The 24,805-nt window shown below is 38.7% G+C and overlaps 4 protein-coding genes across 5 annotated transcripts; 2 read left to right on the top strand and 2 right to left on the bottom strand.

Annotated features, from left to right (window-relative positions):
* Nucleotides 1–470: 470 nt before the first annotated feature.
* terfa (telomeric repeat binding factor a) lies at nt 471–7,845 on the top strand. The gene is made up of 13 exons (XM_044030277.1): nt 471–662; nt 1,733–1,825; nt 2,448–2,578; nt 2,666–2,752; nt 3,175–3,315; nt 3,798–3,922; nt 4,200–4,733; nt 4,977–5,084; nt 6,298–6,408; nt 6,482–6,598; nt 6,787–6,869; nt 6,955–6,995; nt 7,183–7,845. The coding sequence occupies exons 1-13, from the start codon at nt 500–502 to the stop codon at nt 7,339–7,341; spliced, it is 1,893 nt and encodes a 630-aa protein (XP_043886212.1). The 5' UTR covers nt 471–499; the 3' UTR covers nt 7,342–7,845.
* On the bottom strand, nt 7,530–9,485 carry nip7 (NIP7 nucleolar pre-rRNA processing protein). The gene is made up of 5 exons (XM_044030279.1): nt 9,332–9,485; nt 9,132–9,218; nt 8,901–9,039; nt 8,190–8,330; nt 7,530–7,968 (listed from the first exon to the last, which is right to left on the bottom strand). The coding sequence occupies exons 1-5, from the start codon at nt 9,385–9,387 to the stop codon at nt 7,849–7,851; spliced, it is 543 nt and encodes a 180-aa protein (XP_043886214.1). The 5' UTR covers nt 9,388–9,485; the 3' UTR covers nt 7,530–7,848.
* A 37-nt stretch (nt 9,486–9,522) lies between these two features.
* LOC122772323 (CDC42 small effector protein 2-like) lies at nt 9,523–13,478 on the top strand. Of its 2 annotated transcripts, none has more exons than XM_044030281.1 (5): nt 9,523–9,594; nt 10,789–11,007; nt 11,713–11,814; nt 11,892–11,970; nt 12,793–13,478. In XM_044030281.1, exons 2-4 carry the CDS (start codon nt 10,954–10,956, stop codon nt 11,964–11,966), a joined length of 231 nt encoding a protein of 76 aa, XP_043886216.1. In that variant the 5' UTR covers nt 9,523–9,594; nt 10,789–10,953; the 3' UTR covers nt 11,967–11,970; nt 12,793–13,478. The 2 variants fall into 2 exon arrangements, with proteins under 2 accessions (XP_043886216.1, XP_043886215.1); XM_044030280.1 differs by having other exon boundaries at nt 10,762–11,007.
* A 2,525-nt stretch (nt 13,479–16,003) lies between these two features.
* Nucleotides 16,004–21,399, bottom strand: irf1a (interferon regulatory factor 1a). The gene is made up of 7 exons (XM_044031145.1): nt 21,310–21,399; nt 21,070–21,169; nt 17,910–18,089; nt 17,619–17,780; nt 17,493–17,545; nt 17,319–17,409; nt 16,004–16,583 (listed from the first exon to the last, which is right to left on the bottom strand). The coding sequence occupies exons 1-7, from the start codon at nt 21,397–21,399 to the stop codon at nt 16,465–16,467; spliced, it is 795 nt and encodes a 264-aa protein (XP_043887080.1). The 3' UTR covers nt 16,004–16,464.
* Between the last annotated feature and the right edge of the window lie 3,406 nt (nt 21,400–24,805).

Below are 24,805 nucleotides of genomic sequence, written 5' to 3'. Positions count from 1 at the left end.
CTGAGATTAATTTTAATGTAAGTGCATTATAAATAAAATGTATTATTATTAATAAGCTATAATATTCTACTATGTTTCCAGGAGTAAGTGAACAAAGCCTAATTTCTAACTAATGAAAAGAAAAATATAAACAAATACATCTTCAAAAACAGTGCTATCCACAATATGTCCAGTAAGTGGCAGTATAATAATTTTGTTCAGGTAGAATCTGCAAGTTATTTTTCGAAAAACACCAGTTGCTGTGGGCAGCTTGTTCTCTGTGCGAAGACTTGCAGGCAGTAGCACCCATGTTTCCATTGGTCCTGGTCATACCCCGTGTCGTTCCAGTTCACAATACAAATACTGATAACGTAAACTAAATAACGTACTGTTGTGTTTGTGTGGCGCAACACGGCTACGCGTTCACTTCTCCCTGAAAGACAACACTCAGGGAGGAACAAACGCGCTCTCGCTCAGAAAACCCTTCACTTCCCTCCTGCTTGCCTGCTTCCGTGTGAATATGGCGGCAATGGAAACAACAGTTCACAGTTTAGAGTGTCATCAAACTGCTGTTGAAACTATCGTTAATCGCTGGATAGTGGATTATTATGCATTTCTAGCGCTAGAGTCGCTGCAGAAGGAACGGTACACGGACTTCTGCAGTATCAAAAATGTACTCGACGGTAAGTGGTTAACTCCCACACGTTCGCTCGTTGCCCGCTGTGCTTTGTTTTGTTAGCTTTGGCTACTGGACTGTTTTGGTGTGTGTGCGTGTTTGTTTAGAAATGTGTGAGGTTTAAATAATAACTGACTGAGTTATTTAGTTGCCGGGCCGTCAGTTAAAACAAAAATTGTATGCATTATTTGAAATTTTATCGTGCACGTTAATGATGGAAGTGACTTATAAAATTAATGACGAACTTTCATTGTAACCACAGCTGTGATTGCAGATCGTCACACAGTATAAACAGCCATGTGTATCCAAGGGCAGCACTTAGAATCAATTAAATTAATTCACTTAACACTTGCACTGTATTATGCACCATATAAGGGGGGACAAATATCAGGAAGACTAAATATTGGGAAATAAGCAAATATTTGTATTGTCGTTGTTTTTTTTTGTTGGGTTCGCTGATACAGTGCCTTTGAAAACACCTAATTTAATTTTGTGCTAGCTATCCTTATACCTGGATTGTTGAATTAAAATAAATGCAAATCTGAAAACACAATTCTTTATATATGAGTGTGTGCGTAAACACCAAATGCAAATTCCAACTACAGCTTCTGTCACAGTTTTCTAATTGCGATTGCTAACCACTTCTCTTCGTCGTTTCTCTGTTGCACGTTGTACGAATCACTGGATGTATTGTGCAGCCCTAGTCTGTTTGTGTGTATATAAGGACAGAATAGTTAACCATTTTCCTCCTTGGAACAATGCAAATTGCAAATGCTGAATTTAAACTTTTCTATTTGTGCTTGTTGTATTTCCTCTGTAAATGTAACCCCTACATGTTGAAATGAAATATGTCATATCTTTATGTTTTCATCTTTGTTATGGAGTGTGTGTGACAGCACTCCATCATCTTTTAAAATATCTATTACATGTTGAATATTGAATTGAAGCTATATATTGCATAACTTCGTATTATATACTCTTCTCATATTGTCTATAAAGAAATTGATTTAAATGAACTCCGAGTGTGTAAATTTCTTTACAGGTATGCTACTTATCTTTTTTCTTGTCTTGTTATAGGGGTCCTGGACCATGCTATGTCGGGCACTCATACCATGGCAAAGATTCAAGTACTGCGCTTCCTCTCCTGCATATATGAGGGTGAACAATTTGGTGAGAGCCAGGTTAATGTGTTGGCATATAATCTCAGTAACTTTAATTCAATGGTTGATTTTCAGTGCAGTTGAATCAAAAGTACTTGATAATATGTTTTCCAATAACTTTTTGAAGTTAAATATGAATTTGGTGATATATTGTCATCCTTCCTTGTGCGAATAATCCTTGTACGATAATCGAGACAAATATTGATATATTAATTAATTAATGAAGGTGTTCTGAAGTCAACGATCCCTGCCAGTTTCACTCGCCAGATGTCACTACTTCAGAAGAGGGAGTTTACAGCAGGATAATGGCAGAGAGAGCTCTGTGTGCCATCCACATTCAATATATAGACTTTATGGACTTTGTTCTCTATATTGTGAATAAATAATCCTGCACTTTTAACTTTTTACAAATGTTTTGTTTTCTTCAGTTAGACTGATATCGTGATGTATCGCTATGCGATTGCCTTGCATATATTGATTATCACAGAGTCGTTGTATTGTGATGTTATTGGTATCATGGACCATGTATCACCTATCGTAGCACACAGAAAAATACTTCTCCCTAAATCATTAGTTCAGCTGACAAACTGTGTCTTCAAGTTATGGTTCAATGAGCTCTACTTTGTCTGCAGATGTGTCATCTGTGTCTGACCAGTCTACAACTCCTCTGGAAACGGCCTTAATGTTGTTGGAACGTATCAGGCAGGACTACAGTGTCCCACCGCAGGATTTTGAGAATGCATGCAGTTCAATTAGAGAGATGGTAAACATTTTTATTTTCAAAAAGTTGTGTTTTTGTTCATGGAGACAGGGATTTGACTTAGCTAGTTGGTTTTTTTTTGCATTTTAGATCATGGTGATTTTCCTTCAGAACAACAAATTTGACAAAGCAAAGAAAATGCTGACCAAACACTTTCCCAAACCGATGGTTGGCAAGGTGAGTTCAGTGACATAATTTCTCTCAATAGCTCCATAGTTTCATTAAAAAATAAATAGTTGGCATTACATGATGTCAACCTTTATATTTAATTGTAATAATGATAACACCGCAGGTATGATGTTGAACCCGCAAATAATCAGCAGGTAATGAGAAGTCAAACAAAACTACAGTGGCCTTTTTTAATGTAGACGCATACAACTGCTGCAAAGCAGCTTTTAGTTTTTGGGATGTCATATGCATCTAGTTCTTTTCTGGGTAGATAGTTCTGTCTAAATATTCTATACATGTTTTGTTCAAGACCTTGTTTGTATTGACACTGTATGAAACTGACTGCCTTGGTGGAGTGCTTTGTCTTATTTTTGTGTTTGTGTACTTGCTACATATGTCACAGAACTGACACTCTCTTCTTTGTGTCACAGAAAGCTATATTTATGGGTCTTATCAATCAGAGGAGTAAAACACATGAAGTCATCGAACATATCAACTTCCCCCAGTTCAAGAAAGAAATGTTGTCCTTTTGCCAGAGGCTCTGCCCATTTGGATTTCCTTTTCTGTACACGGTGTGTTATGTGTTAGATAAACATGGATAGATAGTTGTTATGATTGTAGCTTGAATGGTATTTTAAAGCTCATAAGATTACAACTGAAGCTGTTTAGGAGCATAGTCAATAGTTGACTACATTATGCCTATTGTCACCCTGTTAAAATAATCGCCTAACTTATTTTTTCAAGTTTTTCAGGAAACACAAAAAACTTCACCGCTTAAGTCACACACTTGACATAGGCCATTATCTTAAAGGGGTAAAATCACATGATCTGATCAACTGAGGATGTAGGCGATTTAACCTTAGGTAGAGGAGATGATTTAGGCAAAAAAAACAATTTTGACAAAAAATGACTTCCGCGATTATTTTAACAGTGTGACGCTATGTTGTTGTAACATTGTCTGAAAACATTTTTCAACCAATCCACAGGTATTACATTAGATTTATTGGTTTAGTTCATGTCTTTGTACTCATTTTAATTTGTTAATGTCTACTAGGCTGCAGAAAAACTAATTGATGAGAGACTCAGGAGAGAGAATGACAATGCAGCTGGACCTGATGAGCAAGAAGAACCTGGCCCATCCTCTAGTTTACAAACAGACACTGCCCTGTTTGTACCCTGGTAGGCATTCACATTCTCTCACTCCGATAACTTCTTTTTTTCTTTTTTCAAAGATACATTGTTACTGTTATAATCCCAATTTGCTAAAGCACACTTAGTCTAATATCAAATTGTCTCAAGTCTGTTCATCACGGGGATACAATCAGTATCAATTGTCAATATCTGTCAATAGTAAAAAGACCATTAGCAGAAAATTATAGAGCAAACAATAACCCATCTTATTGTTGATGGAAGAACTCTGTTCAAGCTCCTTTTCTGTATCTGTCATTTCTTTCAGCAAACATAAAATTATCCAGAGGACTCGACTTGAAGCAGCCTTCAATGTTCTGAGTGAAAGATCAGATATGAGAACATTTGCTCAGCTGGAGGAAGAGGTGGAAAGAGAGGAGCAGGCAAGAGAAGACATTTCTCTACGCTTGTCACCTAGTCCTATTGGAGACATCGGTGAGGACTCGGAGCAGAACAAGCTGTTTCAGAGAGGCTCGGGGAGCCCGATGGAGGCTTCCCCAGCAGAGCAACCACCACAAACAGACACTGCACCTCACACACAGGTTTGTTCACTCTCAAAGTCACCTGCAGTTCTGAGGAACAGGCGACATTTCACCGTGGCACAACTGGTGGTTGAGCCAGACAGCCAGGTGAGCTCACAGTCCACAACAGCTTCTCTGGAGCAAGAGAATGAAATCAGAGAAGAGTCACCACAGTCACCGACTATATCCAATAACCAAGTCCCGCAGAGCCCACTAACAGACAATGAGATTACCAAACCCTCATGGAAACTCCAAAGACGAGGGAAGCATCGTTGCAGCAGGTAAATGATAAAACTATGTAACCTTTGCTGAATGTGCTGTGCACATTTCTTACAGTGTTTCTTCTTGCTCACCAAACCTACACTTGGGATTCAGAGTGGGATTGAGCACTACTCTCACTGTTACAAGTCACTGACCCATTAATTAATGAACTGTGTTGTGTTGTTATTGTATGGTCTAGGTTAAGTTGCATGGTTATTTTTGTTTGTTTTCATATTGATTGATTTTATAATGTTTTTTTCTAGAGCCGCAACTAGTTTGGAGTCCTCAAACAGTGAGGATGATCTTCCTGCAGCTAACAAGCAAATTTGTGTGAGGAAACACCATGACCAGTCCTACACTTCACTCAGAGGGTAAATCGTAATGTTCACTTTCACCTCGTACAGTTTATTATCCTTGTGTTATGTTGAGCTATGTCAGTGAGAACACGGGTTTGTATAAATAGCAATGTTTTGCCATTTTTACTCCAGATACCTTTCCCCTAAAAGTTCCTTTTGTATTTAAGGCTTTAGGCTTCAGCATAATGAATAACAATTTTTATTATTGTATAGAAAACATCTGTTAAAAAAACATAACTAAAAGCAGAGTTAAAGAAAATACTCATTTTTATTATTATTATTGCCTTAATGCATTGATCTAGCATAGAGTGAATATTTGTCACCAGATCTGACAGAACTGCAATATTGTCACTGTTAATTTAAACTCACTCTACACTTTGTAGATGAAAGCTTTTCTTTGTTAGTTCACACTTATGGTGTGTTTCCACCGGCTCGACACACTTCGGCACTGCACGGTTAAGTTGTGTTTCCACTAGTACCTGCTCTCACGAGGTTCAAAGCAAGCTGAGTAGGTATTATGCGTGACGTCGCTAGACTGCCGGTCAATGATTGGTCAGAGTGCCTTCACAGGAAGAGACGTCCGACACAAGAATCAAGCCTAACAATGCGGAAATTTAGATCAGTTAAAAAGACTTAACAACCCTAAAAACACGGTTAACTCCAACTATTACCAGGGAAATGTCTAAAATCTCTATATTTAACAGAGTCTGTGTGTGTTTAGCGACAGTACTGCTGATTGCGACTGGTGAGCGGCATCACAAACCCCGTCACTGTATTTTAGTCCTGTGACTGTGTCAGATGGGAGTCTGTGCTCCAGTCATGGAGAAAGTACTGAACAGATATGTTTAATTAACTTATTCTAATGATTCAGTTTCTGAACTGCTTTACAAGCCACTAGTCATTAGTTTGTGTGTTGCGTGTAAAACAAAGTTACCGCAGTTTCATGCAGCTGTGCGGTGACGACTCCGCCCATGTTGAATAGGTACTTTTTTTGTATCGGAAACCAACATCAACCGTGCCGAGTTGAGGCGAGCTGAGCTGAGACCATAGTGGAAAAGGGCTATTACTTCGACTTCATTTGATCCAACAGTAGAATATTCTCTTTTGATCATAACAAGAAAACATTGACTATTACCTTGTAAGATTGAAAGCATGGCTATTGAATTTGACTTCTTTAAGAGAAGGTTGTAATGTTATCAGAAATGATGACCCAACTCTCGTCATGCAGCAACTCCTCCAAGTCACGTGGTATAGTCACTTCATCAGATGGCGAGGAAAACCTACAAGATTCCTCTTCCTGCATCAAAACCCCAGTACAGCCCGACAATCCTCTCAGCGAGTAAGTTCAAATACATATTTATTCATTATAAGATTCAAAGATTGGTAACAGTTGACCTTTTTTATGTATGCAGCAATCCAGATGACGTGTTCATCATGGACTCGTCATCGGAAGGCACTCACAGTGCAATTCATGACCCCATCCCTCAGACAAGCTCCACGCCACACAAAGACTCTCCTCATTCAAAATGGTAGTTAAGTTTAAACTAGATTTTTTTTTTAACCAAAAATTGATTTACTCACAACATGTAAATGATTCCTAGTACACTATACAAACGTACGTAAAATTGTGATTTAAGTAATTTGTTTTGCTGTCACAATAATGTTGTGACAATTTCTCATCAGTGAAAAGAAATCCTGTTGCCTTTTTTTCTTTTAGGAAACAGCTTTTCAATAATGCAAAGGAAAGTAAGGAAAGGTGGAGCGACGAAGAGTCACCTGTCGCCTCCAGAAAGAAGAATGGTACTTCCCCCACCCCCCTCGAATAACTGCTTCTAATTACTTATATTACAAATTAATATAGTTATATATTTTGCTTTTCCCAAAGGATCACATGACAGCACCCTTTCAAATTCAAGCCACAGGAAGGTAAGCATGCCAAGAATTTCTATTTCTGGCAGTAAGACATCAAATCTAGCATTGTGCACGATCAGCAAAAGTGTAAAAGGACTTCATTCTGCTCAGTTACTTAATTAAAAGAGCATGTATACGTGTGTCGGAATTTCGTGTCACAGCAGCAAAATAAAATGGCTAACAACATTTTCTGTTGTTGCAGATGTGGAGCGACCATGAGACAAAGCTGTTGATAGAAGGGGTCAGAAAATTTGGAGAGGGGAACTGGAGTAGGATCAAGGGATATTACACCTTTAATGGTCGAACAAATGTCAACCTGAAGGACAGATGGAGAACGCTGAAAAAGTCAAAGCTGGTCTAGGACATTTCTGAAATCTAATTTTTTCAGCTGCAATTTTTTTTACTGCATTGTCTGTACAATTAAGTTGAAATTAGGGATTTGGTTGAAGAGGAGTTCTGTTTTCAACGGCAGTATGTCGGATACGTTTTTGATACATGCATTTCCACTGCAGCCCTGTTTTTAGAGGCAAGCTCACAAAGACAAATAAATACAAAGACATGAGTTTATTTGGCATTTTAAGACAAAAAAAACATTTATCCTTCTGATAAATTAACTCAAAATCAGGGTGGTCTTAGAAAGAGGCTGTCACAAAGAAATGCTTAGTGGTGTACTAGCAGTATCCTGTCATGTTTAAGTTTTTTTCAGTCCCTAGCTTGATTTCAAAGCATGAGGAGCCAATGAAACCAGACTTTAAATGCAGCCATTCAAATGTGGAAAGCTCCTCATCCAGTTCTGAATTTCAATGACTTGTTTATTTTAAAAGTTGTAAATAAAACAGAGGGATTTGATAGTCCAGTTGATGCATCTTTATGTTAATGTGTCTTCATTCCTAATGAACTCTCCTACATCAGCCTGGTGGAAGACCACAATGGACATGGGGTCCACTCGCCGGCACTCCTGTGTAGTTTTGGCTGCAACTCCAAAACCCTAAGAAAAGACAAATCTGGTTTAGACATGCAGCTGTAAAACATGGGTTTCATCAATTCAGGGATGAGACTGTTTAAATAAATTGTACTTCTAACAAAGGCAGAGTATGCCCTTATGTTGGTCACTTTTGTGTAAATGTCACAGAATCTGTGGCCTCAGCAAGGACTTAAGTGCTATATCCAAGCATGTGAGCCACACAGTATTGACATTACAGGACTTACCAGAGGCACATCTGCCATGGAGTAGACAACAACTCCCTGGTACTGTTCAGTGTTCTCAGTGATTCTCCCAAGCCCAGATTTCAGCACGTGGTTCCCATAAAGAAAAGACTGTTCTGTTCCAGGCTTCACCCACACCTTAAACTGACAACATGACCAGCAGTTTCAAGTTATTCATACGTTTATATTTACATGCAAAATTACACCCAAAGTCACTGAAATCACTTTTCTTCCCCATTCTGATGCTCCATTTGAACTTCAGCAGGTAATTTTGTCTACGACTACATAAATGTTTGTTGCTGCTATGCAAGCAGCTGATTAGACGTTTGCAATGACAAGCAGTTGAGCATCTACATGAACAATTTCAAGCAGAACATCAGTGGCATCACATTAAGGTACACAAAAGAGACCTGCACCGTTGAAAAATTAGGATACACAGACGGAGAGCAGTTGAAAATATTAATCAGTCTTCAGGAGCAAGTTCTATTCTTTACATAATATCTACAGGCTCCAGGAAACTGAAGGGCACTTAATTTGGGTAATTGTTTAATTAGAACGACCATAAGCCCATCAAAAAATGTGCAACAGACTTGACTCTAAACGAAAAGAATTGAAATCCTGCTGTAGTAACATCTGTCATTTGTCTTTTGCCTCCTAAAAAACAATGGTTTGCAAATAATGGGAGCAAAGTTTGATTAAAAATCACCGACTCACCTTTGCATAAGGTGCCAGAAAATCCAGAGCTGTGATATGCAGGCGGAACTTGTTAGTCTTTGTAAACTTTCCAAAGCACGTTCCCACCGACACGAGCTTGTCCCGGGAGATGTTTGTGGCCAACTTGAGGATTTTTTCACTGTGCAAAAACAGGAAAATGATGACACGTGAACATCTTTTATAAGAGTCAAACTACACATATATAAATACATTTTTTTAAATGTAATTTACCTCATGTAGTACACACGGTCATTGTGGAGTCTGAAACAGTAGGTTCCGTCAGGTCGGTCCACCAGTAGTTTTATGTTTTCACCTATGCTGTTGTGGAGAGAAGACAAGAAGTTCACACAAACACGCTCACATACAAGCATGCTAATCATTTTGTTACAATTTCAGTCTCAGTCAAAAAAAATGTACTCAAGATCACACACTATTTCGATAGCTTCTCAAACATCGTTTTTGTCTCTTCGTCGGTTAATGGTCTCATCTTGTATCTTTAAAAAAGTACTTTATAACGGAGAATAGCTGTTTTATCCTACTTGCTAAAAAACGTGGGTCAACACGGAAGTTATCGCGCTGTGGAACCGGAAGCCAACTGACGTAAGCAGCCAGCGCAGTTCCGGGTTTTTTGACATCCTTTAGCTCTCAATCGGTCGTACGTTTTTTTCTGCTCAGACAAACCGGCCGCAATCTGGTGAGTTCGTTTACTTGAATGTTCAATAAATCTCTGAAATATGTTTATTGTGTTTCTTTTAAACAAAAAACGGAGGCGTTTGTTTGTTTTACATTCAGTTTTTGATGAGCATTTTCAGTCGGGCTTTCGGAAATAGGGCTTGGTTAGCCTGGTTAGTTAGCTGTCAGTGAAAAAACAACGAGCTGCTGCCATTAGCGCGCTAGTGAACGTTAGCATGCGAGCTAACTCTGCTAGCAACTGACACTGTTAATGTTACATCGGTGGCGTTTTATTATAAAGCCATTCATGGCAAATCACGTCGTAAACGCCTGGGCGTCACCCGTAACTACGCTGATGTGCATCCAGCTGTGATTTTGGGTCAGGCGCCCTGTGTGAGTACGGCAGGGTTTGCCGCAGCGGTGTTAAGTTACATAACGTCACTTACAAATACCGATTACCGTGGTTTAATCCAAGTTTAGAGTCTGATATTCTTTCAAGATTTCGACAGTCATTACGATCGACACGAAGCACCTCTGCTGTTTCTGTGCCACCTGGTATCTTAATTCACCTGCACTGGATGCAAAGTGGCCGTTCTGTGTCAACTCAGCTGTATGTGCCGTCAGCTCCACAGCCAGACTTTCTACTTTGTCAGCGAGCACTTTGCATTTGGCAGTGAATTTGATCTTCCTGTCACCTCCATTAATAATGTGTTTTTTTCCCCTCTGCTGCTGCCAATGTCATATTCCCTGAAATGATACATTCAAAATGTCTTACCACACTGCCGTGTCATGTACTCACAGCTGTATATGAGTCATAGAACTGCATCATCACCTGGAGTCTCCACTTGATCATAGTCTGAAACTGCACAATCAATTATTGGCATTCCTCGCCTGTTATAATTATAAGGAAAAAAAGTTTCTTGGGGACTTGATGGAGTTACTAATTAAAAGGTCTTACAATGTTTTATTATGGAATATGGACAGCATGCTAACAAGTGAAACTTTGGCTATCAAATACACACAAGCTTCCTTAACATTAAAGTGAGTCTTGAGACTGCGATTACTAGTCATATGATAATATATGCATCTTACACAATTTATATGGCAACAAATGAGTAGATGGTTACTCACTGGCACCTTAATGGCTGACAATAGTCAGAGTTTAATTAAGATTTTTTTGTTCTTCCAGCTACAACTTCCACATTTTGTCCTGTAGTGCAGCTCCAGTGCCTCAGTGTTTACCCCAGAGGAACCAGTGGCGTGTGTCTGTCATCAGTTTCCTGCGTGTTTGGGGCTCTGATAACGCTGAACAGGAAGACGCACGCAACGAGACGTCTGGACTGAGAGAGGAAACTGCTGCGGCTTCTTCGTCAGCCTCAGAATGACTGAGTTCTGGGTTTGTTTCAGCTGCTGCATTGCAGAGCAGCCACAACCGGTAAGTTTGAAATTAATTTGAATTAATATGGGAAACAAACTGGTTCTCTCACTTTTTATCAGTGCTACGGCCTAATTGAGTGTATAACTACCACACACAGTCCTATACACTTTGGACAAAAAGAAAGAAATGTCTAAATAGAGGCGACAAGAGTGACTGAGTGAGTGTTGTCAGTCTGTAGTGCAACCTGATTGGTCCTTATGACTCAGCCCAACTATTTTAGATAATCTCTACTTGTCTTATGTGAGATAATATGGAATTTCTGCAAACCTTAACCTCATTAGAAACATGGCCTGTGGTCTTTTCTGACATGTCCAGTACAATTGTAATAATGTTCTGCTGTTGATGTGTATAGATTAATACATTAGGTTGTTCCAAGATGTGTAAATAAAATGTAATATATTTATTTATTTATTTATTTATTCTTAGACAATTTATTATGAAAAAAAAGTGGTTATGTGTGATAAAATGTATACTGGCCACCAGCCAACCACACAACACTTGCACAGATTCAATAAGTCTCAGTGTCACAGTGAATATTCAGTTGTTTTCAGCCAGTCTGACTGTTAACAGATAACATAATGGAACACTGACGTTTGTCTCAGTTTGAGCTTCACTGCACAGGCCTGCTGTTTAGAAACAGAATTAGAAATATTCACTTATGTATGTTTGTTTTGGGGGCTAATGATGACCACTGGTTTTCAGAAACGACGGCGACGAATCGATCGCTCCATGATCGGAGAACCAACAAATTTTGTTCACACGACACATGTAGGCTCCGGGGACATGGGCATAGGATTGGCATCAGTAAGTTTTTGGTCCTGTCTTCAAAATATTGAACCAACAGCGCAAATGTAAACTAACACTTCTGCCATGATGTGCAGGTGGACCTTGTTCAGGCCCAGATGAAATCTAAAGGGGGCTACTCACACGGAGGCTCGGAAGGTTCTCAATTGTAACAAGGTGAGAGACGCTAATTCATCTTATTGTCGAGCTGAGATTTCAGCCACAGGATTTTCAGTGACTATCGGAAAATAGTTGGAGGCCATTTTCTAACTTTTAACGTTTGTTTTCAAGGGATACAGTTACCTCCAGATTTTAAATGTGGAGCTATTTCAATATATAAAAAATATTTGTTGTGCAGAGCAGTGCAACATGGAACAAACATTGATAGATAACCAGCAGTATCAAGAAAACAAGTAGTGTTTCTTTCTCATTGGGTCATAAGAAATGACCCGTGGCTTTAACCCTGTAGTTGTGATACAGCACAGGCTGTTGTTTGTCACTTCAAGCATGTGACGTTACACCCATGCTGTGTCATAATTCTGCACAGCAGAAAACCTGACGTGTGGTTTTGAAAAGAAACTGGTGAAACGGCGCATATCTGGTGTTTTACTGTAATCTCAACAGTATGTTCAAGTTTTATTTGTTGGAATCCATTCCTGAAGGAACTCGTCCTCCTCTTGATTAGCATAATGCTAATATGACAATAATTTGGATGTTTTTTTAATTGAGAATTTACTTTCTTCTTTTTTTCAAAACATGAACTGATACGGGACGTGCCAGAGCTTTCCATTGGCCTCAAGTGACTTGCTAATGGTCAATGTTGCTTTATATGCCTTGATATTTTTCTTGGTTGCTATGGCCATGGTTACTTTCACTTTTCAATTTAGGGTCTGGTCACTCTACAGGTGATTGAACAGCTCCAGGCCAATTGTATCAAACATGAGAAACAAAGAGGAAAGTGACAAAGTTAACACGTGTTCCCCTTCTGTCCCCTCACAGCCCTTCACAGTCTTGTGGAAACTACTGTTGTTGATATGAGGAAGCATTTTCCAAAAGCAGTTTTGTCTATGATGGATGCAGGACCAAAAGATGAAACAACTGCTTTTCCATAATGTTGTATATATTTTTATTTTTATTTTCCATTCCTTTTTTTAATGAAAGCACTGCTGTCCATTTGCTGCCATGCTGTTGCACTGTAAAGAGTAACTGTTAATAGTGGATAAGAGGGGTTAGAAAGCTCATAAATCTCAGTCAGATGTATGCTTGTGTGTATGCATGAGGAAAATATTTTCAAAAATATTTGCTGTCGTAGCTCATTTGGATGCCTGTATTTATTATTTGATTTGTAAACGGACCTCATGGTGGCTGGGCCACACTGGAGATTTGGAACATTCAGTTTCTGTCTTTATTCTCAGAGGTTTATCAAAGAACAGGTGGCAAAGCAAAAGCGATATGTTCATTGTTTTAATCTGAAAAACACTCATGATTGTCCGAGTCGCTTTCAGGGTTAAAGATCGCTGTTTTGTAATAAACTTGAAATGCGTAGAGTACACTGGACCACACGTTGTACACTCACACTTGCTTAGGAATTTTGCATTGATTTCAACTGTTTTTTGGGTTTTTTTAAATATTCATTTAGATCAAACCTTATAGAATTTTAATAAACAATGAACTTTCTAATCTGCCTTCTGATGTCATTTCCATTATTTGTTTTACAACTTTGATTTGTAGCTTAGTGCTTTAAAAACATATTCACATTTTTTATACGTATTTCTGTCTTCTTTTTAATGCTTTAAGATTAAGAAGTAAACTTGAAAGTATCTACATTTCCACTGGGGTCAGGTTTGAAACAGTTAGTTTACATTCTGTGTGTCCTTTAGATCCCCTTTGAATACATTTAACTTGGGTTCCTTTTTGTCACCAGGACAGTTTGTGATACATGCTGTAACTTGCCATGACTTTCATTATTTCTCTTAACATGTAGTTGTTTTTTTAGTTGTCATATGGCAGCAATGTTTTTGTCCCTTCTTGCTGTTTTAGTAGTTCCATGTTTCTTTAAAAACGTTTGTTCACTTTAAGCTGACAGATGTTTTAAAATGACAATGAACTCACTAGCTGTCACAGTGGTGTTTGTGATTGCATTGCTTCACTGTTTGTTTGTTTTTTGTTATTTTTTTTAAGTCGCGCAATGTCACAAAATGTATGATTCTTCAGCTCAAATGTTGGTCGTTGCTTATGTCCGTCGTAGTGAGCTTAACGTTAATGTAACGTTTATCGACTGGCTGCTTCATCCTTTCGCCCTCTAGTATTATTAAACGCAGTCCAGTTTCTGAACCAGCTTCCATTGAAAATAGAATTAATCAGAGAGGTCAGATGTATTGAGCAAACCAGCAGGCCTGCACCTGTAATCACAACATGACTGTTTGTCCTCCATGTGCATCCTTCCTGTGATTCAGCAGCAGAATGAGATTGTATTAAGTCAAACGAAAGACTGCAGGTGTAGAACGAGTGTTGTAAGCTGCTATGTATATATATACACATATATATATATATATATATATATATATATATACATATATGTATATATATGTATATATATATATATATATATATATACATACATATATATATATATATATATATATATATATATATATATATATATATATATATATATATATATATATATATATATGTATATATATATGTATATATCTGTGATGTGATCTGCAGCCTTGAAACTGCTGGTAGCCATTCTCCCCATTCACTGACATAATAAATGATGTAACTCATCTTTCTAACTCATTGGCACAAAAATATAATGTTTCTGTATTAATTCCTGTGTAGAAAATATGTATAGACCAGTTGGTGTATTGTGTGTTTTTCAAGCTCTGGGTTAAATGTTTTACTCAATGTGCACTCATACAGAAATTGCAGTATGATCATGTGACCAGCAGGCTGTGTTGTTTGACTGCTTGAATGTTATTATAAACTTTCATTTCCTATTGGGAATCCTGTCACGGGGCTTGCAGCGATTTCTTTTTAAAATATAGATTATATTTTACATTCATGGCATAAATGCAATGGGTCCATGGTTTCTATGTATTACTTCATGCATATTTTGGTTGAACTCCCTGTGTAACCTCACAGGGAAGGTGATGTTGGAGCAATTCCCTCTTTCCTGAAGATCTACCTGATTCATGTAGTCACCACGTTGAGGGAAATCTATCTGACTTCTCTTTTCAGAATAAATGATGAGAAATAAATATTAAATGTTAACATTTGACAGAGAGTGTGTGTGTGTTCCATGATTTCACTTTGGGTCTTTGGGTTGAGACCCAGAACGACTGAGAGTTAAAAGTGTCAAAAATAAAAGTTATCTTGCATACATAATTAATATGCAATGTGTATTAATGCCTAAAGAGTGTGTCACTACTGTAGCTGTTGTAGGTGAAAGTCAGGCCACATGGGTCGTGGAATGAATAATGTGAACTAAAAGAGCGGGAGGAGCACGGGGCTGTATGTGTGTATTCAGATGCACAAGTATACCTGCGCACAGTGACACTTAAAAGCAACAGAGTCATCATCTGATTATTATTTACCAAAATATCTGACATTAAAAAAAAAAAAATCATATTAAACACAGACACACATGGTAAATCTGGTGTAGAAATGAGTATGTTTGGTGTTGTGGTTCTGGGCTGAAGTATTTAATAAAATAAGCACCTACCTTGGTTCAGTATAGAGTTTCAAATGAAAGACGATAGCCTCCATTAACCTGTCAGCAGCTTTTTAACAGCAGTGTGTTTTTGCAATCAGAGCATGGAGATGAAATTTCAAAAGATCCCACTGTCGTTAAGTGAACCAGCATTTATTTAGTACTTTGAACAGTTACAGGATGAGTCTGGCCACGTAAAGTTCCTCTGACAAATGACAGTTTATTTAAGTGCTTCTCGTCATGAGTCACAGGCATTAACACACAAACAGAGGAACGGTGGCTTTGTGCAGTTAAAAACGAACTTTAAGGCGCGTTATACAGTAGATCTGTTTCATCACGCTGAAGAATTGACAGTCGTTGAAAAACAAACAGTGGCTAATTTGCTCTGATCCTCTGGCCTTTCATCAACATATTGTGAGTGTATATGTGCAGTAAATCTATAGAGCAAACAAATAAAAGGAGAAACTCTAAAACAACAACTCAAGCAAGTTTTTTTCTTTTGTTTTTTTAAACACCCTGGGTCAGCGTTAAACCTCCCACAAAGCACGAGCACACAGACACGTCCTGCCTCTGAGGTCTTCACTGTATTTTACTGTATGTAAAACTACAGCAGTAACTGATCCTGCACTGACATGAATCTGTTTACTCTGTAGCTGTGGTGGAAGCTTGGTCTCAATTCAGTGAGTTTGGGGCGCCGATACATAAAGTGAACCCCAGTGATGATGATGACGCCCTGTGCTGAGCTTGGCTTGGAACAGGATCTTCATCTCAGCAGCGTCAGCACAGAGGACAATTGAGCGATAGGCTGGAACGACCATATATCCGTCTATTCGCCATCTCTTGTTTCCCTCTCAATGTTCAGCACAGCGATTAAACAGCAGGAGGAAAACAGCTGCAGGTTAGACAGGAAGCTTGAAACAATAATGGTACAAATGCCAAGCTGTTGTGTGAAGCTATGGCATCAGTGTTTGCTGGTTTGAGGACCAATCAGAAAGCTCCTTGAAGCAGTTTGAACCCAACAGCTCACCGTAGTTCTCTGGGTGCAGAGAGTACAGGTTATCATCACCAGCACCTGCATGAGAGAAAACAACATTTAAACACAAGTGCAAAAAGGATTTAAACCTTAAACGTAAATAGCACAACATTTAAATAATTTACAAAATGTGTCACAGGGTGAACAACACTAAGCACACATACAGCAGCACAAACTACAGTTTGAAAAGAAAACATGACTATTATTATAAAAATATAAAAGGTTATTTTTATTATTCTCACTTTACTTGGTCTATAATAACTTCTGAATTGAATTGTGTTGAATTGACCTGCAATTTATTGTGACTTAGGTCCGATTGAGCACCTGTATAGAGAATTGGAAACTGCCAGTGCAAAAAGAACTGAGATCCTTCTAAACAATTTATATCAAAATTCCCCCAGAATATTGACATGTAATATTTAACATTTCCACTAGCTCGATGAATAAAAACAGCAACAAGTAGTTGCCAATCTACTTGCCAACCTCAAAAAGTATTGGAAGTATTCTGTCTGTCAGTGTAAACTAAAAAAGACAGCTTTATGTTCAGTTTAGATACACACCAGACAAATATGACTGTGGAGTCTGGGTGTTTGATGTTTGTATTGTGTCACTATTACACACGTTTTTCCCTTGTAACATAAGCTACTGTATTAAATGCTCTAGCGAGTCAAACTTGGTTAATTTGCTTTAATTACTGGAATATTTTTGAATTATTAAAAATCCTGGGGTGCCAGTGTAGCAGATCAGAACTCTGTCCTGTCTATAAGGACGTACAGTGCCAGTGGTCCCACAGTGTGTGTGTTCTCCATTTTTTCTGTTCCCCGGTTTGGTTCCAGAGGTCAGTGCTGTTTAAGTGGTCCATTAACTGTGACAGAAAAGGGAAATCTGGTCAGAAAAATAAAATGAACTGTGGTCAGTCAGTAGGTTAAACGTCTAAATGTTTCATACCTTAAACACGGCCTCGTTCTGTTCCTGCTCCTCTGGTTTGACCTCCCACATCCCTGCACAACAGCACAACATAATAGAATAACTACTTGAGTACTACTAGAGACAACATCCTTCGACGATCCTCACCATGCGTTTGAGTGCTGCTGAATGTTTGCTCTGCAGGATTGTCAACCTTCATTGTCGTGTCTGAATTGGCTTCTGTTGTTGTGGGATGCCAAGTGTTCATCATCATGTACGTGTCATCTCCTAAACTCGCCTGTCTCGCTCTGGGCCTGCTGATGCGCAGTGCTGAGAGAGCAGAGGACAGGACAGGACAGGACAGGACAGGACAGGGCGGTCACTGTGAGGTGCTCGAGTATACTGTGCATTTTAAAATGTCTGTAGTGACGCAGACAAGGTTGTCTGTGCGTGTCCTACCTCTCCTGCGTCTGTGTGTTTGAGTGCTGGGCAGCATCCTGTAGACTCGGAAGGCATTGATGCCTCTCTTCCTGCTGTGCTCCCTCAGCTCACAGATGTCGGGCAGAGAATTCAAAGCACAGCGGAAATTTGCTTTCCACGTCTTGGGATCCGGCTTGTCTTTGCCTGGACGGTACCGTCCTACAGCAAACAAGCAAGGAGACAAACGCTCATCTGGAAGCATGTGTTTTTCTTTTTACTCTTTGTCATTTTTAACAGCTTGGACATTTTGGTGTGCGGGATTACCTGGACCCAGATTTCCAATGATGTAATTTGGGGAAACATACAAACAAAATTATATTCAAGCCTAATATTTAAACAACAAATCAGGATCCTTGATATAAATTTTATGAATAGTAACATAAGCAACATGTAAGATCACAAAACATCCAGTATACTGTGAACTGCAGCCCAAATACAGTAACTGTCAGCAACGTGAAATGCAAATAAATATGAATTGCTGTCACACTTGTATTGTATGTTTTTTTACCTCAAATTTTTTTCCATTTGTGTGTCTGAATGTTTGTTGGCCGTCACTGTAGTAACCAGACAAATATTGCAGGGGTGGATTCTTGCTTCTGATGTTTAAATGAACTTTCAGTCATATTTTGGAAGGAACTCTGGTAAATGCAGTCAGTTTTTGTTGAATAACTAACATTTTGCTTCTAATATTCACAGACAATCTTCCAACAAACAAGAATGTCAAGATGCCTGCACCACAGTAACCTGTTTGATCAGCTTTATTGCAGCTCACACCCAACAATGGTACACCATCCCAATGTTTAGGGATATATTTTTTTAAACTTAATAACTGCATCAAGAGGGATTTCCATGAGTCCATGGTCCAGTTTTACTGAGGTATCAGTGGCAGCTCATCTATCATCAACCGTGCAGTCATGTGACTTCATCCTCCACTGCTGAGTCCTGTCTCATATTTAACACTGCACTGTGATGTGGACCTCAGACTGTCTTCTACGTGGGATTTCCATAAAAATCACTGGAGCTTGAAAAGATCCGTTGTGGATCATTTACACATGAAGACTATCAAGAAAACTAGGGGCATGTTTTACTCATGAAGCCTCACAGTCGTAAAAGACTGTCATATTATTATTACTACAATGTTTTGCTTTTGTTGTTAACATCGTTTGTTTTTTTCCCCCACAGTCCAAAGACATTTGTAGACAGGGCTTATTAAGAGAACTGTCCAGGCTGAACCTCGACCCTCAGAGAATAAGCAGTAGAAACAATGCGTGGACAGATGACAGTAGTAGTATCATCACTGTTCAGCAACATGTTTTCCCTGCACATTCACAGCAAATGAGCTTTCCTGCGTGATGTGATGATGCTAAAAATCCAAGCCGTTCTCATTCCAAGAGCATCAGATACCGCCGCTCTGTCACTTCCCTCTTATATTGTCACGAAGGGTCAGCTTTGTTAGTGTTTTTGTCGTCACAAGTTCATGTCACTTTTGGTGTGGGTTTGATTTTGACTTCCCCTTTTATTTTGGTAAATGTCATTTCTTCCTGTCTCGTAGTTTCCTCAGTTGTTTTGACACATCTCCCCTAATTCCCTCATGCACTTCACCTGGTGATCCTTAAGTAATCACTGGCACCTGCCCTTGATTCCCTCTTCCCTATATAGTGTCCCCAGTTCCTTTGTCTTTTGCCAGTGCGTTGTTTATGCTCCTAGAGTTCACGTCAGCTCCAAGTTTGTGTCGCTTTAGTGCAAGCGTCAAGTCCAGTCTTGTTTTTTCTGCTTCTGTTAAGAAGTGATTTTTGTTTTCTTCTAGCATAGTCTAGTTTATTTTAGTTTTTTCCTTCTGTAAAGAAGTGATTTTGATTTTGCCTGCCTCTTCAAGAGGAGAATAAAGACTCTTGAAATCAGTCATCATGCCTCCTGTCTCGTGCATTTGGGTCCATGCGGTGTATTCCCCGATCCTAACAGATATGAATCAGATATGTGCGTTACAATGTGAGCAGACAGACGAGGCATTCCCCTGACTTGCTTCCTTAAAAATAGGACGTGGTGAATGATGTGAGCACTCCAACTATAATCACATGACTTTTTTTTTTTTTTTGAGCTGTGCAGTGGAGGGCGAGGGTCAGACCAGTGGACTCATGCTGAGGTTTCCTGCCTTTTAAGGCTTGAGAGCAAGGATTTCATAATTACACCTCTTTCACTTCCATTTTGGCCGACTCATCATTTTAAGGTCAGTTCTAACGCTCACTCTACAGTGAGCATTAATCAATGTAAATGCAGATGTCCAACATAATAAATAAATAAATATATATATATATATATATATATATATACACGACACATACCCTACCAGTCAAAAGTTTGGACACACCTTTTCCATTTAGTGTTACCTTTGACTGGTAATGATTATATCAGATATATTTCCCGATATAAAACAGATCAACATATCACAATTGGGAATCAAGAGCAGCTGCTGTATCAAGCTGATACGAAGCGGTCACTGACTGATTAGGAAAATACATACTCAATATTTTTTATTTTTTTTACAAATACGTTTACAGGTTCTGAAAATGTGTGTTGCAGCTTTGTCACATTCATTTTTTGTTCCAAACTTTGATTATGTGAATGTGGCAAAGTAATGCATAGCATTACAATCATGTCTGCTCATCACTCGAAACTAAGTTGGCGAGAAGGATGTTGGGCTGAAACAATTACTTGATGAATTGAGTAAATTAATCGTCTATATTTGACTATCAACAGCATTCGTTTGAGTGTTTTTTAAAGAATTAAAACAAGATTTTTCAGCTTTCTACATGTCAACATTTTCTGGTTTCTTTGCTCCATATAACAAAGAAATCATTAAAACTGAATCATTTTGGTTTGTGGACAAAATGTGACATTTGGGAACATCATTTTTTCCACCCAAACACTGATCAACATTTTCAACACTTTCTGACATTTTATGGATCAAACGATTACTCGATTAATCGAGAAAATAATGCTCCACTGTTGTTGATATTATTTTAACATATTATTGATAATGCATTGTTTCTTTTCTTTTTTGATGTTTTAAAGTGTCGGCATGCAATTTATGGGGCAAAGACGTATTTAGTCACAATTGTTATTTGTGTGTTTATCTTACCAGTGTGCATGGCCCAGCTCCTGAAGAGTGTAGCATCACGATCAATACTCCAGCCATGACGAGCAGCATGGGTCCATGGGATCTGGAAGATTTGTGCTGACTGTAGGATAAAACAGTGTTTGACAGGTTACATTGTTGCCATAGGTATATAAGCTTTTTGCATCTAGGTACATTGACACCTGGTAGGTTCATGTGTGAGCTTGTGTATGGGGGAGATAAGGATGAGATTTAGGAGTCTACCTGGTCCAGCCAGCTCACACCAGGATACCTTCCAGAATGAATCTGCTCCTCCAGCCATGGCCTCAGCCTCAGCCGACCTGGTTGTTGCATGCTCTTGTCAGAGCGTCAGGTGTGCAAAACGGTGTTCAGTCTGGATTCAGTCACCAGGGATGCACAAGTCTCAGCAGTAAGAGCGATTTTCTCAGGAGCTCAGATTAAATCAGAGGTCACGGTGTGACTCCTGTTCTCCTCCCTTAGGTTCTTCCAATCAAAGACCTTAGAGTTATGACAGTCCCTGAAATGATCTGCTCAAGTACCTTCTCCAATTACAGGAAACACTGCCTGCCGTTCTGCTCATGAGGTGGTGGATTATACGACTGTGGTAGATTATAATGCAGTTTTGACATCTTTATGCTTTCAGTGAAGTTCTTCACATCACTGTGGTAAATGTTTTTTTTAAAAGGTTTAAGTGTTCATGTTCATCATGTTGTTTCCATGTGTCTTTGCATGAACTGACTGTGGCAGTTCATGTGTTATACATATATTTGTTTTACCACCACCAGGGGCAGCAGAGACTGCTCTCTGGATTGGACATACAGTAAGAGCAGTAGTTCTCAAATAGTGGGGTGGGGGGGTGAGAGGCAGGGCAGGGCAACTGATACTGTGGTCTGTCCTCTGGGGCTTGACAGAAAAGAATAGAGAACCACTGCATAAGAGCAACATCACTGGAGGTATTTTAAGACATGTAAAACAAGCAAGTAACGTGTCATTGGAAAATGTTTATGTAAACTCTCTGTACACTGTACATCAACTTTAACATTAACATGACATTGGCTTCACTCAGTCATTATAAAGGCAAAACAAACATGGTACACTACTAAACTTGTGAGTGAGACTGATAAAATGATACACTGTGAAATTATTATTCATGAAATGTATTATTTAATTAAATATAAACACTTAATCATTTCTGACTTTGTATTCTGGTTTAAATTAATCATAAATAAATCAAATGAATCATAAAACAGATCATAAAATAAAAGATAACTTAGACTTATAGAGGAAGTGAATGTGGACAGGGTGTTAAAACAACAGCCTTGACAAATCCAATTTTTAATATTGTTTGGATATACATATATATATAATTACATTAAATTGTGTAGTAACTTAATTTAATGCCCTGGCACATGCTTTCAACAAAGAAAATATCAAATGAGGAAGGACATATTGTGTAATACTGTATGTTTGAGCAATTTCCTCCCAGATACGCTGTAGTTCTCTTCACTATAAACTGGTATGTTTGTTCTTACAGTGTGACAATAATAAAGGCTGCTGATGCAAACCAAGTCTCAAAACGGATTTTCTCACAGGGTGATGTTTGTGCCAGCTCATTTCAATGGCATGTACAGACGTATCCAATATGCCCTTAAATGGAAATGGCTTGTTTGGCATTACATCACAAACACAACAACGACACTGCAGAGAAAATGTCTTCATATATAGTAACATACTGATCTGTAGCTGCTCTTACAGTGAAGCCGGTTCCTCCTGGTAAACATTTGTGAGCTGTGACCACAAGTTTCACCTCCAGTGTGAAAGCTGTGTGACTTTTTGTCAGCTGATCCACAGAGGAGTCATGTTTGCTGTGGCTTGTTCAGACAGAATTCAGTCACTTCTCACTATAATTATTTTTCCAGATTAAAACACATGGAGACATCCTTATTTGACCATGCTGCACGAGTTACAGATTCAAGGATTTTCTGCGATTCTTTGGCTTTTATTTCAAGCATTTGTTTCAGACACGCATTCAAAAATCGTTGACTCAGAACAAAAGCATTCTGTTCTCTGTGAGAACAAAGGAAAAGTTGTACAAACTTTACATATATATTATATTCAAATGAACCACCACCAAATAAATGTACACATGTCCAAAGCATTCACAACGACATATTAAACTATGACATCAGTTGAACAGTCCTAGAATGGTTCAGGTCATACTTGGAGGAGCGGAGTTATTTTGTGACCATTGGAAGTTATGAATCCAATCGAGCGGCTATGACACGTGGAGTTCCTCAGGGGTCAGTTCTTGGACCCCTTCTGTTCAGTCTATATATGCTGCCTTTGGGTACATTTCTACAGAACTCTAATGTAAACTGTCACATTTATGCAGATGACACACAGATATATGTAGCACTGTCCCCAGATGACTCACTGTTTAGCGCAAGTAACAAATTGGATGAGCCAAAATCTCATTCAATTAAATCAGGAAAAAACTGAGATAATTGTTTTTGGCAATAAAGAGAAGAGGATTGCTGTCAGTAAACATCTTGAGTCACTCTCTCTAAAAACTAGGGACCAAGTCCGAAACCTTGGCGTGGTGATAGACTCAGATTTGACCTTCAGCCTTCTATCAGCTTAAGAACATATCCAGATTGAAGGGTTTTATGTCTCAAACGGACCAGAAGAAATTGATTCATGCTTTCATCTCAAGTAGACTTGACTACTGCAACAGTCTTTTAACTGGACTCCCACAAAAAAATAATTAAACAGCTCCAGCTCATTCAGAACGCTGCAGCTCGAGTTTTAACCAGAACAAAGAGATCAGAGCACATTACTCCAGTTCTAAAGTCATTACACTGGCTCCCAGTCAGCTATCGAATAGATATTAAAGTTCTGCCACTGGTCTACAAATGAATTAATGGTTTAGGTCCAGAATACATGAATGACATGTTAGTAGAATATAAACCCAGTAGGGCTCTGAGATCTACTGACTCAGGTCAGATAGTGGCTGCACACAACTGGAACAAGCGACCAGCAGAACTGAAATCAGCCCCAACTAAACTATGACATTTTTGTCAGATTTTGGACAACACACAAAACTATGACATTTTTGTCAGATTTTGGACGACACTCTAAACTATGACATTTTTGTCAGATTTTGGACGACACACAAAACTATGAAATTTTTGTCAGATATTGGACGACACTCTAAACTATGACATTTTTGTCAAATTTAGGACGACAACGAGCCGATCGAAATATCTCCTCACTGACGCTCTCATCAGCCGCGCTGTTTCAGACCAAAATCACACCCCCAGAACGAAGACTGGCCAGCCAACGAGAGGTTTCCCACTGTCCTGTGATGGCCAGATACCTGGAAGTGACATAATTAGCATGTCAGCTCTCAGATACGCAGCTCCCCCTCTGGCACGGTGGATGCTCTGCATCTCAGCAGCTACAACGAGAGTACTTCTTCTTATGTGGTTGAATGTACGCAACCGGATGGGCCCGGACACACTAAACAATGACATTTTTGTGACTTTTTGGACGACATACCAAACTATGACTTTTTTGTCAAATTTTGGACGACATACTAAGCTATGACTTTTTTGTCAAACTTTGGACCACATATTAAACTATGACTTTATTGTCTCATTTTGGACGGCATACTAAACTATGACTTTTTTGTCACATTTTGGACAACATACTAAACTATGACTTTTTTGTCTCATTTTGG

The sequence above is a fragment of the Solea senegalensis genome, linkage group LG7, assembly GCF_019176455.1.
Source record: "Solea senegalensis isolate Sse05_10M linkage group LG7, IFAPA_SoseM_1, whole genome shotgun sequence".
NCBI classification, from domain to species: domain Eukaryota; kingdom Metazoa; phylum Chordata; class Actinopteri; order Pleuronectiformes; family Soleidae; genus Solea; species Solea senegalensis.
This window is presented reverse-complemented; position numbering and strand designations above follow the sequence as displayed.

Excerpts from the sequence above, each read along its gene's own strand:
- nip7 (XM_044030279.1), bottom strand. The coding sequence starts at position 9,387 with ATGAGACCATTAACCGACGAAGAGACAAAAACGATGTTTGAGAAGCTA. Across the intron at positions 9,219-9,331 it reads TTTGAGAAGCTATCGAAATA|CATAGGTGAAAACATAAAAC; the intron begins GTGTGTGATCTT and ends TCTCCACAACAG. Across the intron at positions 7,969-8,189 it reads CCATGGCAGATGTGCCTCTG|GGTTTTGGAGTTGCAGCCAA; the intron begins GTAAGTCCTGTA and ends GTCTTTTCTTAG.
- LOC122772323 (XM_044030281.1), top strand. The coding sequence starts at position 10,954 with ATGACTGAGTTCTGGGTTTGTTTCAGCTGCTGCATTGCAGAGCAGCCA. Across the intron at positions 11,008-11,712 it reads TTGCAGAGCAGCCACAACCG|AAACGACGGCGACGAATCGA; the intron begins GTAAGTTTGAAA and ends ACTGGTTTTCAG. Across the intron at positions 11,815-11,891 it reads TGGGCATAGGATTGGCATCA|GTGGACCTTGTTCAGGCCCA; the intron begins GTAAGTTTTTGG and ends CATGATGTGCAG.
- terfa (XM_044030277.1), top strand. The coding sequence starts at position 500 with ATGGCGGCAATGGAAACAACAGTTCACAGTTTAGAGTGTCATCAAACT. Across the intron at positions 3,923-4,199 it reads ACTGCCCTGTTTGTACCCTG|CAAACATAAAATTATCCAGA; the intron begins GTAGGCATTCAC and ends CATTTCTTTCAG. Across the intron at positions 6,996-7,182 it reads CAAATTCAAGCCACAGGAAG|ATGTGGAGCGACCATGAGAC; the intron begins GTAAGCATGCCA and ends CTGTTGTTGCAG.
- irf1a (XM_044031145.1), bottom strand. The coding sequence starts at position 21,399 with ATGCAACAACCAGGTCGGCTGAGGCTGAGGCCATGGCTGGAGGAGCAG. Across the intron at positions 18,090-21,069 it reads GAGCTGGGCCATGCACACTG|GACGGTACCGTCCAGGCAAA; the intron begins GTAAGATAAACA and ends TGTTTGCTGTAG. Across the intron at positions 16,584-17,318 it reads ACTGTGGGACCACTGGCACT|GTGCTGGTGATGATAACCTG; the intron begins GTACGTCCTTAT and ends TCTCTCATGCAG.